The 18,685-nt window shown below is 60.6% G+C and overlaps 5 protein-coding genes across 5 annotated transcripts in view; 3 read left to right on the top strand and 2 right to left on the bottom strand.

Annotated features, from left to right (window-relative positions):
• ACA1_178090 (uncharacterized protein) overlaps nt 1-922 on the bottom strand; it is a gene marked incomplete at both ends in the record, with an annotated part of 1,061 nt that extends 139 nt beyond the window's left edge. Inside the window, 2 exons of the mRNA XM_004338135.1 lie at nt 108-296; nt 506-922. Of these exons, the coding sequence (XP_004338183.1) occupies nt 108-296; nt 506-922 (606 nt within the window). The remainder of the gene's footprint in view (nt 1-107; nt 297-505) is intronic.
• A 467-nt stretch (nt 923-1,389) lies between these two features.
• On the top strand, nt 1,390-2,014 carry ACA1_178080 (uncharacterized protein; the record flags this gene model as incomplete). The annotated part of the gene is made up of 3 exons (XM_004338134.1): nt 1,390-1,505; nt 1,543-1,748; nt 1,857-2,014. 3 exons carry the CDS (start codon nt 1,390-1,392, stop codon nt 2,012-2,014), a joined length of 480 nt encoding a protein of 159 aa, XP_004338182.1.
• A 243-nt stretch (nt 2,015-2,257) lies between these two features.
• Nucleotides 2,258-12,278, bottom strand: ACA1_178070 (Dedicator of cytokinesis; the record flags this gene model as incomplete). Its single annotated transcript, XM_004338133.1, has 34 exons — nt 2,258-2,380; nt 2,476-2,630; nt 2,838-2,973; nt 3,163-3,311; nt 3,413-3,593; nt 3,746-3,886; nt 4,002-4,106; nt 4,157-4,344; nt 4,498-4,627; nt 4,780-5,109; nt 5,250-5,437; nt 5,599-5,656; nt 5,774-5,896; nt 6,068-6,280; nt 6,383-6,463; nt 6,562-6,822; nt 6,967-7,059; nt 7,279-7,425; nt 7,623-7,953; nt 8,128-8,231; nt 8,361-8,466; nt 8,586-8,742; nt 8,900-9,026; nt 9,121-9,246; nt 9,356-9,556; nt 9,667-9,828; nt 10,013-10,306; nt 10,408-10,482; nt 10,631-10,798; nt 10,881-11,025; nt 11,152-11,183; nt 11,358-11,536; nt 11,628-11,844; nt 12,051-12,278. 34 exons carry the CDS (start codon nt 12,276-12,278, stop codon nt 2,258-2,260), a joined length of 5,454 nt encoding a protein of 1,817 aa, XP_004338181.1.
• Nucleotides 12,279-12,417: 139 nt separating this feature from the next.
• Nucleotides 12,418-16,739, top strand: ACA1_178060 (dipeptidylpeptidase 9, putative; the record flags this gene model as incomplete). Its single annotated transcript, XM_004338132.1, has 20 exons — nt 12,418-12,738; nt 12,817-12,878; nt 13,001-13,067; nt 13,147-13,250; nt 13,410-13,477; nt 13,566-13,702; nt 13,792-13,995; nt 14,077-14,172; nt 14,235-14,340; nt 14,406-14,575; nt 14,873-14,952; nt 15,027-15,166; nt 15,249-15,365; nt 15,453-15,638; nt 15,689-15,774; nt 15,872-16,000; nt 16,091-16,139; nt 16,244-16,337; nt 16,447-16,500; nt 16,589-16,739. 20 exons carry the CDS (start codon nt 12,418-12,420, stop codon nt 16,737-16,739), a joined length of 2,421 nt encoding a protein of 806 aa, XP_004338180.1.
• Nucleotides 16,740-18,437: 1,698 nt separating this feature from the next.
• Nucleotides 18,438-18,685, top strand: part of ACA1_177950 (uncharacterized protein) — a gene marked incomplete at both ends in the record, with an annotated part of 387 nt that continues 139 nt past the window's right edge. Inside the window, one exon of the mRNA XM_004338131.1 lies at nt 18,438-18,678. Coding sequence (XP_004338179.1) covers nt 18,438-18,678 — 241 coding nt within the window. The remainder of the gene's footprint in view (nt 18,679-18,685) is intronic.

Genomic DNA, 18,685 nt, shown 5'->3' with positions numbered 1-18,685 from the left:
CGGTGGCGGCGGCGGTGGCGATGGTGGCGATGGTGGTGACGGCGACGGTGAGGACCACTTTGGCAATGGGGCGGCGATGGTGGCGGATGGCGGGGGGGAGTGAATACCTTTTCGAGGCGGTACTTGCCGCTGAACATGGAGCCCAGCATGGAATCGGGGTGCATGAGGAGGGTGTCGAGGGAGGTCACGAACTTGACGCCGCCCACGTTGAGCTTGACGCGGTTCTCCTGGAGCTGCAGCACACTGCTCATCTGCTTCTTGACCTCCTCGAAGGCGTGCCTCTTTTGCTCCAGCAGCTGCTCACCGCCCACCCACCCACCCCACCCCATAGCAACCATCGCCATCATCATCAGCCACCAGCCATCGGCCATGCATGTGCGCGTGCAGCCGAAAGTGGGTGGACCGAGAGGTGGTGGTGGTGGTGGTGGTGGTGGTGGTGGTGGTGGTGGTGGTGGTGGATAGTGACGTGGATAGTAACGAGGTGGTGAGTTGCAGTGAAGCGTACGTGCTGTTCGCGGAGGAGGGCGAGCCGCTCGTGCTCCAGGTAGTCGAACTGGTGGGCCAGGTTGGCCACGAGCTGCTGGTACAGCTCCCGCGTCTCGTCCATGCTCACCCACCCGGCCCCGCCCTCGCCCGCCCCGCCCGTGCCTCCTCCTGCTCCTGCCACCTGCTGCTGGTGCTGGTGCTGTCCGATGCCTCCCGTGTCGCCCACCTGCTGCTGCTGCTGCTGGTGGTGGTGGTGGTGGTGGCGCGAGAGGGCCATCGCGGGGTACTGCCTGCTGCCCGCCGCCTGAGGCGAGGCGGGCGCAGGGCCGCTGCTGCTACTCGACCGCATGCTGCTGGTGCTCATCGGGCTGCTGCTGCTGCTGCTGCTGCTGGTGCTGCTGCTGGTGTTGGCGTGCGCGGCGTCCCCCGTGTCCATTGCCTGCGATGCCTGCCTGCAGATGTGGCGGAGAAGTAGAAGACCTCTACTCGTGACGCGTACCACCCCAACCCACCCCAACGCACGAAGGAGGCGGCGCAATGGGGGGGGGGGCGTTAGGGCAATTGTGCGTCCCCCCATTTGGGGGGGGTCGAAAAAGGAACTGAAAAGGAACCTTTGGGGGGGGGTCGGCTGTTTGTAGTTGTTTGGTTCCTTTCTTCCTCCTCCTCGTAGAAGGAACGAAAAGAACGGCGGGAGACGAGACCTGGTGGTGGTGGTGGGCCTTTGTGGGGTACTGGTGATGGTGAAGGTGGCGAAGGCAAACACCTATGTCTCGGCCGGAGCCGCGTTCTGTGGTGTTCGTGTCGGGGTGTGTCAAGGAGTATTGATAAATTAATGAATTAATTGGAGAAGGAAGGAAAAGGCCAAAAGAGAAAAGAGACGGAAAAAGCACGAGAGTGATCAAGATGATGATGAGACGAGGTGTCTTGCGGATTGCTCCCTCCGGTGCCCTCACGACCAACAAGGCCTTCGTCGCGGCACCGGCGGCCTCGCGGGTGCTTTCTGCGGCGCGCTTCTTGAGGTACGGTACCTCCCCAGCTCTGGCTTTCAATCTGCAGCACCGCGCCGCCGGGGGTGTACCTGCTGGTTCAACGTGGCCCCTTGGACATTGAGGAACCGCGGATGGCGGGGCGGGGCGGGGGGTGCGATAGCAGCAGCAGCAGCAGCAGCAGCAGCAGCGGTACGGGGTCGCGGGAGGAGCGTATCCGGGACCTTCTCACGAAAGAGCTGCAGCCCTCGCAGCTGCGCGTGATCGACCACTCCGGTAGGCCGCCAGTCCCACCTCTAGTCTCTGCGTGCGTGCGTGCGTGCGTGCGTGCGTGGCCTCACCCGTCGGGTGGTGGTGGCTGGTGGCCCGTGTGGGGGACGTCAGGGGGCTGCGCGGGCGGCACGATCGAGCTGTTCGTGGAGGCGCAGGCCTTCGCCGGCAAGTCGCTGGTGGCGCAGCACAAGTGGGTCAAGACGCTCCTCAAGGACGAGATTCGCGACGTGCACGCCATCACCCTCCAGACCGCCCTCCCACCCCAATAACCGACGCACCAGCCACCAGCCACCACCACCAGCCACCAGCGCTCTACCTTGGCTCGTACATCACTGGCTGTGTGCTACCTCCTCCCCCCCTGCAACCCACGCATTGTCGCCCGATCGGACAACAATGACGACCGGCCACCATCGATTCCTCCCACCGCTCCCTGGGGGAACGTTCCTTGGGTTTCAGTGAACAGTGGTTGTTGGCTTGCCGAATTGGGGGGGGGGGTAGAAGGCCTTGGGGGCTCACGAAGTGGAGGAGGAGGCCCCCGTGGGCGCGGGGTGGAGGACGGGCGCCAAAATGTGGGTGAGCTCGAGGAACCCGCGCTGCATCTCCTCGTGGAGCGCCAGCCCCTCGGCGTCGATCAACTGCGTGTGGCCATCATCGTCGTTGGTCGTCAGCACATATCACTCCTTCCTACCAAACCGTGTCGAGAGGATCGGGAGAGGGGGGGGGCACGCACCTCGCTGTTGGTCTGGAGTGCCCGGCCACAGGCCTCGACGAGGGCCTTGAAGGCCACGCGCAGCTTCAGCTTGTCGGCATCGGCGTAGGCGCACGCCCCCTCGTCGTCGTCCACCAGGAACGTCTTGCAGATCTCGCGCGGACCAGCGTGCACCTCTGCCGTCATGCCGAGGAGGCAACCACACCACCAGCCACCAGCCATCAGCCACGGCAGCCACCAGGGAGGAGGGAGGCGGGTCAAGATAAATTATTCGGTCGTAATTGGCATCGGTCGAAGTGAACCACCCCCACCACATCATCACCCATAAAGCCACCAGTGGTGAAAGGGGGAGAAGGAGCAAAAGGAGATTGGGGGGGAGGTACGTAGGAGGAGGGCGCCTTGCAGGAGCCCCTGGAGGGAGTTGGGGTTGGGGCTCGGCTCGGCCTGCAGCTCCGCAGTGATGGCGGCCGCCCGCCCCTCGATCGTCTCCACGGCGTTGGCGATCGGACTCAAGCATGTCTGCTCATCCATCCCGAGATGCACACGTTCATGGCCGCCACACACACAAGACACACACACACACGACACACGACACACGACACACGACACACACGTGAGTTTGGGAGGGAACATACCTCTGTGCTGGAACGAGGGAAAATGGGGGGCGGGGGCGTTGGGAAGGGGGCCAGAGGGGTAGGGGCAGCGCACCTCCTGCTTGTGGCGCACGGGAATGCGCTTCTTGACGTAGGGGAAGTGGTTCTCCGCGGTGAGGATGGTCTTGCGCTTCCACTGGTCCCGCACATGGCCCGCTTGGCCACCGCCGCCCACCGTAAACGGCGTCTCGAATATGAATCGCTCTACACGACACACGCGACACACGCACTCGCACGCGCGTGTGCACGAAAGTGAGGGAAAAGAGAGAGAGAGAGAGAGAGGGCGTGGTGGGGCGTGGTCGTACGGAGGTTGTTGTAGCGCTCAAAGTATGTGACGCGACTCTGGGCCTCCTCGGGGGTGAAGTAGGCGTCGACGGAGGTGATCTGGATGTAGCAGAGGGCCGGATCCAGCTTCTCCCGCTCCACCTCGCCCTGAGATGTCCACAACCGCACCCGCTCGCTACCCAGCCGCTCCCCGAATTGCTCCTGCGCCATCATCGCCCAATTAGTAATTGGTGGATGGCGACTGTGTGGTGTGTGTGTGTGGGGTATGTGGTGTGTGTGTGGTGGTGTGTCGTGTGTTGCGTTGTGTGTGTGTGTGTGTGTGTGTGTGTGGTGTGTGCGCGCCGGTGCCATACGAGAAGTCTCTCGGTGATCTCACCGAGGCGGGTGATTTTGGGTTCCTTGTAGATGAACTCCTGTCCGTCGAGCTCGTCGAAGCCCGCGCCGAAGAATCCGACGCGGTAGAAGCTCCCCAGCATGCGGCTCTGCAGCTCGTTCTGCGGCACACACATTGCAAAGTAGGCTCATCAGTCAAAAACTCGAAGAGCGAGGCACACCAGAACAATGCCATTGCCGGGAGGGGGGTGGGGGTGGGTGCGGGGCGGGTGGTACGGCGCTGGCGATGTCCTGGTAGATGGCCTGGAGATCGGCGTGGGCGCGCGAAAGGGCGCGGTAGTCGCGCGCAGCCTCGTGGGCGGGCAGGATGATCTTGTACACCTGCGCTAACAACAACGACCGGTGAGCGAGCGTGCGTGCGGTGGGTGCACAGGGGGTAGCGTGCGTGCCTCGACGGCGATTTCGTAGAGGGCGCCCTTCTTGAAGTAGTCGACGGCGTCGAGGAGCACGCTGACGAGGCCCCGGTCGCTGAAGAGCTGCGACTCGCACATCCCCTCCTCTCCGCCCCCCACCATGGAGATCTCCGTGAGAGCTTCCTCGACCACATTGGGCGAGATCCCTGCCACCACATCAACACACCACACCACGCCTGGTTAGCTACTCCCCTGTGTTGTGTGTTGTTTTGTCGTGTGTCGTGTGTATCGTGTGTGTCGTGTTGTGTGGGAAGAGTGCGAGGAGGAGCGGAGGGCGCAGAGCGGAGGGCGCGTAGTACCGAGGAAGGCGTGGCAGTTCTTGGGGAGGGCCACCTGCGTCGCGTCGGGTGCGCCTCGCTTGAGGGCGAGGTACTCGGAGATGAGGGCGCCCATGTGCAGCGCGCACTGACCCGCCTCGGCCCAGTTCAACTGCTCCACAAATGGTGATGGGGGAGGGAGATGCAACGTCAGTCGTGCCACGAACCACCAAACATGTTGCAAACAACAGGAAACGAATGGCAACGATTACGTGTGTTGTGTGCGTGTGCGTGTGCGGCGTCTGGGGGGGGGGGCGGGTGTACGCGGAGGGCGTGGAAGTTGGCGAGGTTGATGAGCCAGGTGATGCGTAGGTCGGGGGTGTTGGCGTAGGACTTGGAGATGCGGAAGTAGAGGTCGGCCATCATCTCAGGGTCGTTGGCGTGCTGGTTGATCTTGACCGAGTCCCGCAGGATGGTGTGCAGCCGGCCCGCCAGGTCCTCCACCTGCGCGGCGAAGGGGCGCGGCACCTCGGCGTGGTCCTGCGCCTCGAGGTGGCGGGCGGCCTTGGTCATGAACTGCAGCGCGTCCATCAGGTACTGATCGTCCCGGATGCCTCGCCCCACCAACGCCGACAGCGCGATCGTCACTTGCACCTGTGTGTGCACGCGTGCCAGTGAGAATGCACGACACGACACGACATGACACGGCACGCGTGTGAGCAAAGAAAGAAAGAAAGAGAGAGAGAGAGAGAGAGAGAAAGTAAGCTAGCCCAGACAAGCGGGGTGGTGGGTACCTTGACGCGGGTGAAGTTCTTGCGGACCTCGTCGTAGTTCTGCTTCATGAGGAGGGCGAGGAAGGCGGCGGCGTGGCGGCGGAGGGCGTGTGCGGGGAGTGACAATGCATGATGAGCAGCGGGCAGATCTCGGCCACGTAGTTGGTGTTGCGGTAGAACAGGTCCTTGGCGTGGTTCACCGCCCACACCTGCAGCAAGCCTGCCGACCGACCAACGCCGTACACCACACACACACACACCCGTCACAACACACCACCACCACCACCACCACCACCACCACCACCACCACCACCACCACCACCACCACCACCACCACCACCACCCAACGTCGGGAGGGAGGGCTCGGTACCGTAGACACAGCCGACCTGGTCCACTGCCTGGTTGCGCTGCAGCAGGCACTTGAGCACCTGCGCCGGACGACGACGCGGCGTTCACACACCGCGACACAAATGTTGGTCAGGGCACTGACGAGGGGAAGCGGGCGTTTGGGCGTTTGGATGGGGGTGGGTGGGGGGTGAGCGTACTTCGAAGAGCTTGGCCATGAGGCCGGATCCGGCGGGTCCGAAGAGCTCGGTCTTGAAGCAGCTCATGAACTCGCCGATGGTGGCCACCACCACCCGCTGCACCTGCACGCTCAGGTTCTTCTCCTGCGGGCGGGCGGGCGGGAGGCGGGGGAGGTGCGCGGCGTTTGGAAAAGTGTCAACGGACGGAAATGGGGCGCGTGTGCGAGCAGAGGGGAGGAACTGGCGAGGATAACTGGAGAGATGAAGAATAAATACACTATTGGGGAGGAGGAGGGGAGGAGGGTGAGATCGTACGATGAGGGGCGAGAAGAGGTATTTGGGCTCCGAGGAGACCTGCGTGGTGTGGCGCTTCTCGAGGGTGGCGCGGAAGTGCCGCTGGTCGCCCTCCTTGGCCGCCTGCCCCTGCGCACGCGCCGCCACCCGCTTCTCGCGCAGGGACGTGTAAGTGCGCCTGCCCGCCGCGCCCACCCGCGACGTCGACCCCACCTCCGTGTAGAAGCTCTCCAGCTGATGCCACCGAACACACCACACGCGCGTGCGTCAGCCATCCAGCGTCACCCAAAGCCCCCGCCCCACAAACTGGATTGTGGCGGGGAAAGGGGAAGGTACGAGCGCTTTTGTGGCGTTGGTGGAGGCGGCCGCGATCTTCCCTTCGGCGATCTTCTCCTCGATGGTCTCCTTGCCCACGTACTGTTGTAGCGACACAACACACGCACACGCACACGCACACACGCACGCGCACACGACGCACACACAACACACGCCACACACCCGCCCGCCAGGAATACCATGGTTGCCAAGGTTATAGAAGGCGCCCATATGGAAGGAGAGAGAATGCGAGGAGAGCGGGGTAAGAGGTGAGAGGGGGGGGGTAGACGTGCGTTGAAGGTGTCGAGGGCGAGGAGCAGAGCGTCAAAGAAGAAGAGGAGGCGGGAGCGGGTTTCCTTCTGCCACCAGGAACGGAGGTGGACGTGCGGAATGGAGTCGAGCAGCCACAGCCACACCAGCAGGATCTCCCGCCGCTCGTGCAGGTAGCGCTCCCGCAATGCCTGCCCCCCCCCCGATGCGCCGACGAGCGTCAGCACGCGCGCCACCACCGGTGCTGCTCCATGGCCGATAGGAAAAATGGCGTGTACTCATATTTACATATATCTATATATAGAGAGATTAATGGGGGGGGAACGCGCGCGTACCTTGGCGTGCGGCAGGAGGAACGGGAGGAACGGGAGGAAGAGGCCGGCGAGGCGGGGCACGTACTCGGGGCACGCGTACCGCTCGTCGGCCAGCTGCCGCAGCACGATCCCGTGCAGCAGCCGCGTTGCCCGCGACCGGATCTGCCCACCGCGCGCACAGCACCACACGCCCCGTTTGCGCCAACAACAACCAACCAACCAACAACGGCAGCACTGGTCAGCCCTCTCCGTCCACCCGGTGTGTCTCGGCTCAGCAGTGCTCGTGATCAGTGTGCGTGTGGTGCGTAGGGGGTTGCGGCGGCGGCGGCGCACCTGGATCTCGTCGTGGAGGAGGTACTGGGACGAGTAGTCGAGGAGGAGGGCCATGGGGAGGTGCTGCTCCCGCCAGTCGGTCGGGAGGCTCACGATGGACCGCACCTCGGGAGGCAGCGGCAGGGACAGCGGCAACAAGTGCTCGTACTATTACACAGACCCACCACCACACCCGCGTGTGAGCGCCCTCCTCCGACCAGCACACGCACGCACGCACGCACGCACGCACGCACGCACGCACGCACGCACGCACGCACGCACGCGCACACGCACGCACGCACGCACGCAAGACTGTGTATGTTGGGTGGGGGGTAGTGGGTGGGGGTGGGGGGTGTGGGCAGCACCTCGGCGAGGATGTCAAGGAAAGTGAGGCGGAGGCCGTGGAAGACCGACTCGCCGGAGGGGGGCACCATGTTGGCGGCGATGAGGTCGGCCAGGTGGAGGACCACCCCGCGGTCCATCACCGACATGAGGTCGTGGAGGGCCAGGGCCAGCACCTGGCTTAGCAGCTTGGCGTTGGTGAGGCCCACGCGCAGCCCGGCCTGCAGCACGCGCGTGTGGCCGGTGATCAGGCTCCGCAGCTCCGCCTCGAACTGCGGGTCGAACCGGCCTCTGCGGCTGGTGCTCTCCTCGTCCTTGAGCTCGCCCGTGCTGTGCAGCTTGAGCACCATGGATCTGCATGCATGCATGCATACATTGTAGGGCACGCACGTCGTCAGACAACAGATTAAAAACCTCTCCCTCCTCCTCTCTCTGACACACACGACACACGACACACACACCACACACCACACACGACACACGACACACACACAAGAGCTTCCGCCCCAAGATCGCGCTGTGCCGTACCGGTAGATGAGTTTGAAGAGGAAGCCGGCGAACTTGTAGAGCTCCTCCTTGGGCGCATCGGCGTTGCTGGCCCTCGCAAAGAAGAAGGCCCAGTGCTTCGCGATCTGCGCGTGCCAAGCGCGAGGCAAACAAGGAGGAACGCACGAACCAACCATCAAAGCGAGGCACGACGTCGTGGGAAAAAGAGACTCGAAGGAAGCCGGCTGTACGACGAAAAAAGGGGAGGGGGGTACCTGGTGGTGGAGGTAGACCTTGCTGTTGCGTTCGATCTCGGCGGGACACACCACGTAGCTGGCGTAGCTGTCCAGCACCGCCCCGATGTCCATTTCCGTGCTGATGCTGCTCACGCACGCCCGACCGACCGACCGCGCGCCATCCATCCACCATACGCGTTCAGCATGCGTGCGTGTGCGCGTGAGCAAGCGGCTACGGCGTATGCAACGCGTACTCGTACGTACATGTTGAGGATCGTCAAGATGGTGGCGAAGGCGTGTCGCTGCGTGGTGAGCGTTCCGACGCACGCCAGGCGGAAGAGGAGGTTGAGCATCAGCGGCAGGAACCACGCCAGCTTGCGGGGCGGTACGGCCGTGAGCGCATTGAGGGTGTGCACCAGCGCTGATGCCACGGTAGCAGCAGTAGCAGAGCAGGAGCAGAGCAGGAGCAGGGCAGGAGCAGGAGGAAGAGGAGGGAAGATGTCAGCACGCGCGCCACCGGTAGTAAAGGAGCGGCACCGAAGACGCGATGCATGTTTTCAAGAAAAGCGGGGGCTTACCGTCGGGGGACGCGGGGGGCACGCTGTAGGCAAAAAACTCGCCGAGGGCGTGGTCCTGAGTGTAGAGGGAGGACACCAGCTGGAGCTTCAATCGCAGCGACGCCTTGCCTCCGTCCAGCCACCGGATCTGATCGGCCACCAGCCACCACCACCGGAGGGGGGGGTTCAGGTGAGTGATCGATCCACCCCTACGGGCAAAGAAAGGAGAGGTGGCGTAGTACGTGCGAGCTGCCTTCGGGGGACAGGTAGGCGGGGGCGATGTTGGCGGCCAGCGGCACCTGGTGGTCTTCCCCGGCCATGCGGCCGTCGACGAACAGCGGCAGCCACGCGTACCCGATGACCTTACGCTGCACCCACGTTTCGTACGAGGATTGAGATCGCACACGCGACGAGGTGGGTAGCAGCAGCGGCGGCAGCAATGGTGTGTTGGTTGGTTGGTTGGTTGGTGGGTAGTACCTCGGGGGCGACGTCCTTGTTCTTGGCGATCTGGACGGGGATGTGGTAGAGGGTGAAGAGGAGGTGGTGGGCGGGCGTGATGGTGGGCGGGAGGCAGATCTTGAACTCGTCGTAGTAGGACGGGTTCTTGGCGTGGTAGGACACCAGGGTGACCGCATCCGACGCCAGCTCGCCCGAGCGAGTGCAGATGCACGGCAGGGGCTGCATATATGTACACACGTGCGAAATTAGAGAGGGGGGGAGGGGAAGGAGGGGAAGATGGACGCGAGGAGCGTCAGGGCGGGGACATCTGGACGGAAGCGAGTCGGTACCGAGGGAGCATCCGGGTCGCGGTCGGAGTTAAGGAGCTGTACACGGATGGCGAGGTTGCGGCCGGAGGCGGCGCCGTTCACGAGTTCGGGGTATATATAGAGGTTATTTACATAGTCCGTGGCAACTCCATCCCCGCGCAGGCCACCGAACTCCTCGATCTCCTGCCGTAGAGAAACCACACACACACACACACACACAACACACACACACACACACACACACACACACACACACACACACACACATTACACGCAGATATCAAGCCAACAACGCATGCGTTGGTGTGAGTCACCACTCGGACCGCAAGGAGATAGATAGATAGATCTATTGGGGGGGGACACGTACCAGGACGGTCTGCTTGTCGTCTGCGGGGCAGGCGGGCTTGAGCGGGATGAGGGAGGGCGTGAGGCGTCCGGGGGGCTTGGCTCCCTCGGCCACCTCGGTGATCTCCACCACGCAGTTGCCCGGCAGCGTCTTGAGCCGCTTGGAGCCCGCCTTGGATTGGTCGCCCCAGGATGCGAAAAATTGTGCGTCGCTGGCCTCGGGGCGGTATCGGTACACGGGCTGAAAGGTGGCCGTCTCGGGCACCGCCAGCTGGCCGTCTTGACCGAACAGCGGCAGCACCGACCACCCCATGCCCTGTGTGGCCCATCCGCGCGCGCGCCATGTCAGTTCGGGCAAAGAGAACTGAGCTCTGCAAAGAGAGAGAGAGAGAGAGAGGAGTGGGAGTAGGTGGTCACCTGACGGTATTCGCCAAAGCGCTTGCAGCATTCCTTGGTATGTGCTTCCAGGCGCTCCCTGTCCTTCTCCTTGATCTGTACCGTGGATGGGGAAACAGTTCAGCGAGTACGCGTCACGATGGGCGCGGTTTGTGTGTCGTATTGTTTCGTGTGGCGCGCGAAGACAAACGCGCTGGGCAGGGGTGGGGAGGCACTGAGGCATTGAGGACTACATAAAAGGTACCGAGTCGCATTTGCCGTAGAGGTCGAGGGAGTCCTCGGGATCACCCTGGAGGACCTTTTCGATGCGGAGGACGAGGTAGACGTCGGCGCTGGGCTTGGCCACACGGAAGAGCGCCTTCTTGCTCGCCCGCTCGGCTTGGCTGCTCCCACTGAGCGTCAGCTTGGACACCTGACCCCCAAAAGGACCAAATGCGTCAGCCATGAACGGCTGTCTGGCAGTGATCTCAGGAGGGAGGAGAAGGAGGTGATACGTCGTCGTCGTTCACATCAAAGTAGAAGTTCTCCGAGATCTTGACCTTCTTGGCCATGTCGTAGAGGGCGAGCACTCCGTAGAAGGGCTCAAAATTGCCCAGGGCGAAACTGATCTTGCGTGGCGTGACCAGCAGTTGTACGCCCCTGCAGCAGCCACGCGGCGATGGCGCGGTGAGATTGAGCCGGAGTATACTCCACGCCACAAGTGGCGGGGCGAGGCAGAAGAGAGAGAGAGAGAGAGAAATGGGGGCAAGAGGGGCGCACACGTACGTGTAGGTATCGCGAGCAAAGTAGTTGCGGGGCTTTTCTGGTGTGGGCGAAGAGGAGGATTCCTCGGTTTTGTTGAACAGGGCGAACAAGTCCACCTTCTGGGACTGCCGCGTCCATCACAGAGAGGGCGGATGAGGAGGTTAAGGAGCCAACCGGATCGACGCAACAAAGCGTCTCCGGAGAGTAGGGCGAGGAGAGGGCCGTACGTGGAGCGACAGATCAGCGGTCTTGGCGAAGTACTGGCGCAGCGCGACCTCCTCGCTGCTCTCGGTGGCCTCCTCAGCCGCGCCGCAGCTCCGATTTCCCTTCTTCTTCTTCTCTTTTTTCCCTTTCTTCTTCTTCCCCTTCTTGCCCACGTCTAGCTCCTCCGTGTTGGCTGCAGGGCCTGCCGACACGCACCACCGCACACGCACACGCGCAACACAAGAGGTGAGAGGGAAATGAGGATAAAAGGGTGGGATAAAGCTGTGACGTACCAGAGGGTATGCGGGAGGAGGGTGAGTCGAACGACTCGAAGGTCTGCGGTGGAAGGCCGGCCTCGGCCTCAGGCGAGAGAAGGCGACGGCTTCGCACGCGCTCGTCGCGCCTGTTGCGCTCGCGGTACCGACGCTTCACGGTGGTCCAGTCCTGAGTGAAAAGGCCTATGCAGTCCCGCAGGTAGGAGTCCGACTTCAACAGACCAAGCGCCTCCGCCTTCATGGCCCAAAGGAAATGAGAGAGAGAGAGAGAGGAGCAAAGATCAGCTCCAAGATTTCTCACCCCAATTGAGCTCATTTTAAAATTGAATCAATTAACAACACTAAATAACAACAATAAATAAAAAATCAGCGCAAATCGCCTGAATGGGCAGCAGCGATATGATTCAAGGAAGGAAGGAAGGCTTGAGGGGGGCGGGGTACGGGGAGGGAGGGTCCGAGGGTGTGGGTTTTGCGCTTCTTGTGGCCCACGCGCACGTCGCCCTCGGGGAAGGAGTAGAGGAGCGCAGCGGCGGGGTGGAGGCGAATGTCTTCCTTGACGTCGTCGCCCGCGAGGCGGGTGTCCACGTCGTAGTGTTGGGTTCCGCCCTCACTCGCCCCCCAAGCCCAGCCCTCTGGTGGCTCGCTTACCGAACCTCGCGGGTTCTCCATCTCTTCCTTCTCTTCTCTTCTCTCCTTCCTTCCTTCCTTCTTGTTGTTGTTGCTCCAACGGCTGGCGTTGTGTAGTGGCCTCTATTTCGTGGAGCCGCCTTTTTTCCCGGCACGACACCGCCACACAGAAAAACTACGGATGGAGGGATCGATGACATCTGCTCAAGGCACCAGGGCTACGGCCAGGCAGAGGACGAGGGAGCTCGTGGAGAGCGCTCTGGACACACGCAGTCTGCCTGGTCTGCCCTCCTCGTATGCTTTCCATCCGCACCAGCCCCTGCTCTACTTCATCGGCCGTCGCGAGGGGGACAAGTCGTCGTCGCTCTACTTCACCACCCTCCCCTCCCCATCTTCTGCCGTGCCCGTCGAGGGTTTGCACAAAGAAGAAGGCCAGTGGCAGCCTCTCCTGCAGGCACCCGCCACCTCGTCGGGGCAGGAGAAATTGTCCAAAGAAGAAGAGGTGCCCCCCCCCTCCTTCACTAACACACAAGCCACTCTGGTGCTGATGCCCTCTACTATTTCATTCACTTTGGTGCAGCTGCTGCGTGAGCGCATGCGTTCTTTTGACTCGGGCATCACGTCGTTCGACCTGCACAAGGAGTACGTTGAGTCTTCTTCTGGTTTCGTTCTTTGCGGCCGGCGTTTGCTCGGTTGGTGCTCGTGATGTCGTTCCAATGATTGACCTCTTTGTTGCATCCGCCGCCCGGCCGCTGTGGGAGCAGGAGTTGCCAGTTGCTGATTCCTGCCGCGGGCAAGCTGTACACGGTTGATGTATCCCAGCATACGCCTGTGCGCCACATCCCATCCATCCCGATTCTCTTCAGAGCTGGTGCGCTCAACATGTCCCCTACACTACGACACTGCGCAGGAGGAAAACAAGTGCGAGCTCGCCGAGATCCGGAGTGAGGTGAGTGGCGCTCGCATGGACGCCAAGTTTTGCCCCTATGATCCCAACATCGTGTCTTTTGTCAGGTAACTCTCTTTCTCTCTCTCTCTCTCTCTCAATACACACACACACACACACACACACACACGACACCACGACACACACGACACACACGACACACCGTTTCTCAAGAAGCACGTGCATGATGCTACTCGGCAAACCCGTAATTATTCATTCCACAACAGGGATGGCGACATGTGGCTTGTCAACCGAGGCACTCACAAGGAAAAGCGCCTCACCTATTCTCGCACGAGTACGCCTAATTTCCTACCGACGGTCTAGAGATAGATAGAGAGAGAGATCAGTTGACTTCACAGGCCGCTGATATGTGGCCATCGCAGCCTCGAGCGACGACACCGCTTCTTCGGGGGTCGCTGAGTTCGTTATGCAGGAGGAGTTCGATCGCTACACGGGCTACTGGTGGCAGCCGAGTGCGGACAGCAGCAACCCCTCGCTGTGCCGCATCTTGTACCTGCAGGTGAGTTTCAGTTTTTCGTGTGCCTGTTCGTCGTGTTTCTGGAGTCTTGCAGGACCGCTCACTTGCCCCGCCGTGTGCGGCGTTGATAGGTGGACGAGTCTGATGTGGAGGTGTTCCACATCCCCGATGCGAGCGATATCCACGGCAAGACTGACTCCTTCCGCTACCCCCTGGCCGGTACGTACGACCTTGGACATCCCACTCTTCCGTCTGAGTGGACGCTGAAGCCGTTCCCATTAGGCGCCAAGAATGCCATCTCTCGCGTCTGTCTGGTCGAATTCGACACCTCCAGCGTACGTGCCCGAACGCGCTCTCTTGTCCCTTCTCTGACTGTAAGACTCGCGTCGCGCGACATACATGGTAACTGCTTGCAGTGGGACAGCTCGCCCGTGGTCAAGTACTTGCAACCGAGCATACAGGAGCGATTCCCCTGGGTCGAATATATCGTCCGCTGCGGCTGGACGGCTCCCGTACCGTCTCCAAGGTAAGAATACTATCTTGGCAATGTTGAGTTGAAGGCACTGATGAGTAGAAATACCGCGACGGCTCCAGGCCCTGGTTGCAGCTGCTGGATCGTAAGCAACAAAAGTTGCAGCTCATTTCACTTGAACTGTCTCAGTTCGCCGCCGATACTGATGGTTCGTTTACTTTCCTATGAGGGTCCTTTGTGCACTTGTGGTGCTGACACCCGCCTTTCTTTCAGCTGGGAGTGTGGCAAGCGAAGTCTCGGTGCTTCTGGAAGACAACAGCGATATCTGGATCAACGTAACGAACGTGCTCTACTTCTTGGAAGACGGCTCAGGCCGGTTCATTTGGGCTAGCGAAGTTCACACTGGCTATCGGCAGCTGTACTTGGTCAGCCCAGGCCAGCAGGTAACCTCTCTCTTTTGTTCTCGCGACCATTCACACGTCTAGCTGACGCGTGGTTTTCCAGCCGCGAGCCATTACCGCAGGGAAATTCCAGGTGGAGGATCAGCAACTTGTTGTACGGCACCCCTCCCCGACACCCAATCCTGCACTCCTGTGGCAGAGCTGACCAGAAGGTGCATGTCGGTAGGTTGATGAAAAGCGTCACCTGGTGTATTTTACCGTACGTCACTGCTCCCCCTCCAATGAAGACTTGCATCTCACTTCTTATCCTTCGATTGGCTCTTACTTACTTTGACACAGGCCAATAAGAACAGCTCCTTGGAGACGCACCTGTACGTTGCCTCGTATGCCGAGCAAGCCAAGGCTGAGCACATCCACAGGTAGCTTGCCTGCAATGTGCGGCGGATTGATGGGAGGTCCGATTCAACAAATCCCCCTCTCCATTTCCTCACAGGCTCACCACGGGAGGCTTCCATCACGGGGCTGTTGCCGTCAGCCCAGCGTGCGACAAGTTTGTCAGCACCTTCTCCAACCTTTCGACGCCGCACGAAGCCAAGGTTCACCGCATCGCCTGGAATGATGCCGCTTCTGCCGGTACGCCGCCGTAGTATTCTATTGCACTGCCTACTCCGAGGGAAAACTCACCGTAAAGCTCTCTCGATCGCAATGACGCCAGACCTGTCGGGAGGACCCTCGGTGGAGCTGCTGCTGTCCCTGTCTGTGCCCAAGTCAACCAAGGCCCCCATCTTCCCCGCTCCTCCTCCGGAGCTGTTCTCCTTTACCAACCACTTCGGTACTATGCTCTCTCTCTCTCTCTCTCTATTTATATATTTAAATGTCCTTGCCTTGCTTCACCTCGCACACGCTAACCGCCTCACAGGCGAGCAGGCGTACGGTGTGTACTGGCGTCCTCGCGGGCAGCACGAGGGCCAAAAGTGCCCCACGCTCCTCTACGTCTATGGCGGACCCCACGTCCAGTTGGTCGTGAACAGCTACACGCTCACCGTTCAGTTCAAGCGCTATCAGGTAGAGCTGCAGCTGTTTACGTGTACCATGACGGCCGATAGTACACATATCACTGATTGCGCCATTCAAATCAGCTGTTGGCGTCTGAAGGAGTGGCGTGCGTGATAATCGACGGTGCTGGCTCGTGGAAGCGAGGTCTAGCGTGGGAAGGCCGCCTGCGTAACAGCATGGGCACGGTGGAAATTCACGATCAGGCACGCACATCCCGCCCTGTGACCTGTATGACCTTTACTCTCTAATCCTCTTCTTCGTCGTCGTCGCCGTGTCGAGCAGGTGTTGGGTCTGCAGCACCTCATGAAAACGGAGCAGTTCATCGATCCCGCTCGCATTGGAGTTACGGGCTGGTCTTATGGTGGATACCTCAGCCTATGCTTCCTTGCTCAACGCCCCGACTTTTTCAAGGTACGTACTCTGTACTCTTGCCCAGCGGGCGGGCGCGTTGGTTCCACCTCTGCACACGGCCTCAATTGGCACAAAACTTGCCCTCATCAGGTTGCAATTGCTGGCGGGCCTGTAACTCTGTGGGAAGCCTACGACACGGGTACGTTTTATATTATAAAATTCCTTCCGTACCCCATCCCCCTTGCATTTCGTTCCTTCTGTTTTGTGCTCTTGATGACCCTGCGTGTGGCGGTGGCTGGGCAGGATACACCGAGCGCTACATGGATACGCCGCAACATAACCCCGAAGGCTACTCCAAGGGATCGGTGCTCAACATGGTCTCGGGATTCCCTGACGAGTACCCCTCCCCTCCCTCGCTACCTTCTAGCTAGGCCCATCTGAATCGTTCTGTCTTCCTCGATTCCCGCGTTGTGTGCTGACGCGCAATCCATCTTGCTTGGCTGCAGGGACAACCGGCTGCTGATTATCCATGGCCTCATCGACGAAAATGTGCACTTCTGGTACGCACGCCATTAATTGGTGGTTCGCGCAATGCTGCGCAGCAACCGAACTTTCGCTAACGCGCGTTGCCCATTCGTTGGTGCACAGCCACACGGCCAAGCTGATAGACGAGCTCAGCAAAGCGGGCAAGCCCTACCAGCTGCAGGTGTTCCCCAGCGAGAGGCATGGCGTGCGTACGCCTCATGCGAGCAAGCACCTGGAGATCGCCCTCGTATCCTTTGTGCTGAACCACCTCTGAGGTCACCACCACCACCCCACCACCCTGAGGCTACACCCCACCCCCACCGACGTGTAAGCGCACATCCGTATAACGTGAACAATATACACACGCACGCACTTGGCACACACACACACACACAACCGCCAATTTGTGGCACCACACAAGCCACACTCGCCGCACACGGAAAGAGAGAAGAGAAGAGAAGAGAAGAGCACCTTTGATGAGCTGCGAAGAGATGTTCCAGCAGGTGGCGAGAGAAAGGCGCAAGAGATGAGCAACCCTGGGGCGATCGGTAGAGAACGGCCGACGTGATCTAGTCCCAGCTGTCCACCTCTGTGGTGTGTCGGCACGGCACAGAGCACACGACACACACAAAAGACGACACACACGACACACACGACACACGCGACACACGCGACACACACAGACAGTGGCCTGGTTAGCAAGAACAAAGAACGAAGACCGATCACGAGCGCGCGTGTGCGGTGAGGCACCTTTGATGATGGGCGCGTGCGGGAAGAACAGTGGCGCAGGAAGGCGTCGTTGACGAGCTCACGGCAGTTGGGGTGCGAGAAGTCGAGCTCCTCCATGTCGGCATGGAGAAGCAGGCAGATGAAGCATCTCCCGCTCGGTGGCGAGGCAGCAAGCGCGGTCGAGTTATGCCGGTTTCGCATCTTGGTGGGTAGTCGTCGTTGAGGAGGCCCCGCACACGACGCAACACGCAACACACACCGCACACACCGCACATACCACGCCACACACACGCACGCACCACAATGTCCATGGACACTGACCGAGCGTTGGTCGGCACCATGGATGCCGAACCCGTTGGGTGCATGGGACTTTGAGGGCCGGGTAGTGCCTCTCCATCGCTGATGGATCGGGCAACAGGTGTGTCTCTGTCATCGTCGTGGTGTGTGGTGTGTGTCATGTGTCTCATGCCCCATTGTGAGGACCAGACAACAATGTCCCACATGACATGTTTGCTAGCATGGATGCTGGCCACTCCTGAGGCAACAACTTAATGTGCAAGTCCTCGCTGGCGAAGGCGTTCCTGGCCGCGCTCAAGTCGCTGATGACAACCAAAACCAACAACGACGACGGCGATGACAACAATGTGCCCGCGGCGAAAAAAACAAATAAAAAAGAGCGAAAAGCGTCAGTCAAAAAGAGAGGGAAAACAAGAACGGAAAGCGCTTGGTGGCCAACTGTCACAGCGTGAACGCCACGGTTCTAGGGCAGCGCAGTTGCCACGTCAGCAGGAAAAATGCCAAATAAATCCAAATAATGATTTGAGGGCCAAAAATATTTTTTGAGGGCCAGAACCAAGATTTGCCAGTCCGTAATCAGGGAAATTTCTTCCAAGTTAACTCCAGAGGCCTCCGGGCCGAATTTCATTCAATCCTCCAGAGGCCTCCGACCATCAAGCCGTTCACGCTGTGTGTCGTTTTCTGTACTAATTTACTAATTTGGTATTTAGTTAGAATATCCCTTCCCGCACTACCCCCCCCCGACGCTCTGGAAAGAAAAGACCAAGGTCGCTCACAAAAAGAAGAACTACAACAAACTCAAGTTCGCACTGCCTGGGTGGGACCAAGTGGCCTGCCTGTACGCGCCTCCTATCCTTCCTTGAAGGCAAGGCCGGTTCAGTGCGTGGTGTAGGGTGGTATGGCAGTACGCCGGGAAGATGTCATGCTCTACGAAGATATGAAGACGATGGAGGATGGAGAAGCGGTGGTGGAGAGCGTGGGCTATCTTTCCTTCGATCCCCCCGAGCAGCCCGCACCCGAGGATCGCCCCGTTGGGGCCTACTACATCTCCAACAGCCGCATTGGGGAGATTCGGCCCCGGCCCGATACGGGGAGCGACGATGACAACACAGCCGCCAGTTCGAGCAGCGATGAAGATGACGACACCGACTGGTCCGACTCGGACGACGAGGCTCACCAGCCGCAGCGTCCGGC

This window comes from Acanthamoeba castellanii, assembly GCF_000313135.1.
Source record: "Acanthamoeba castellanii str. Neff unplaced genomic scaffold scf7180000084743, whole genome shotgun sequence".
Classification (NCBI taxonomy): Eukaryota; Discosea; order Longamoebia; family Acanthamoebidae; genus Acanthamoeba; species Acanthamoeba castellanii.
Note: the sequence above shows the minus strand (reverse complement) of the source record. Positions and strands in the feature narration are given on the sequence as shown.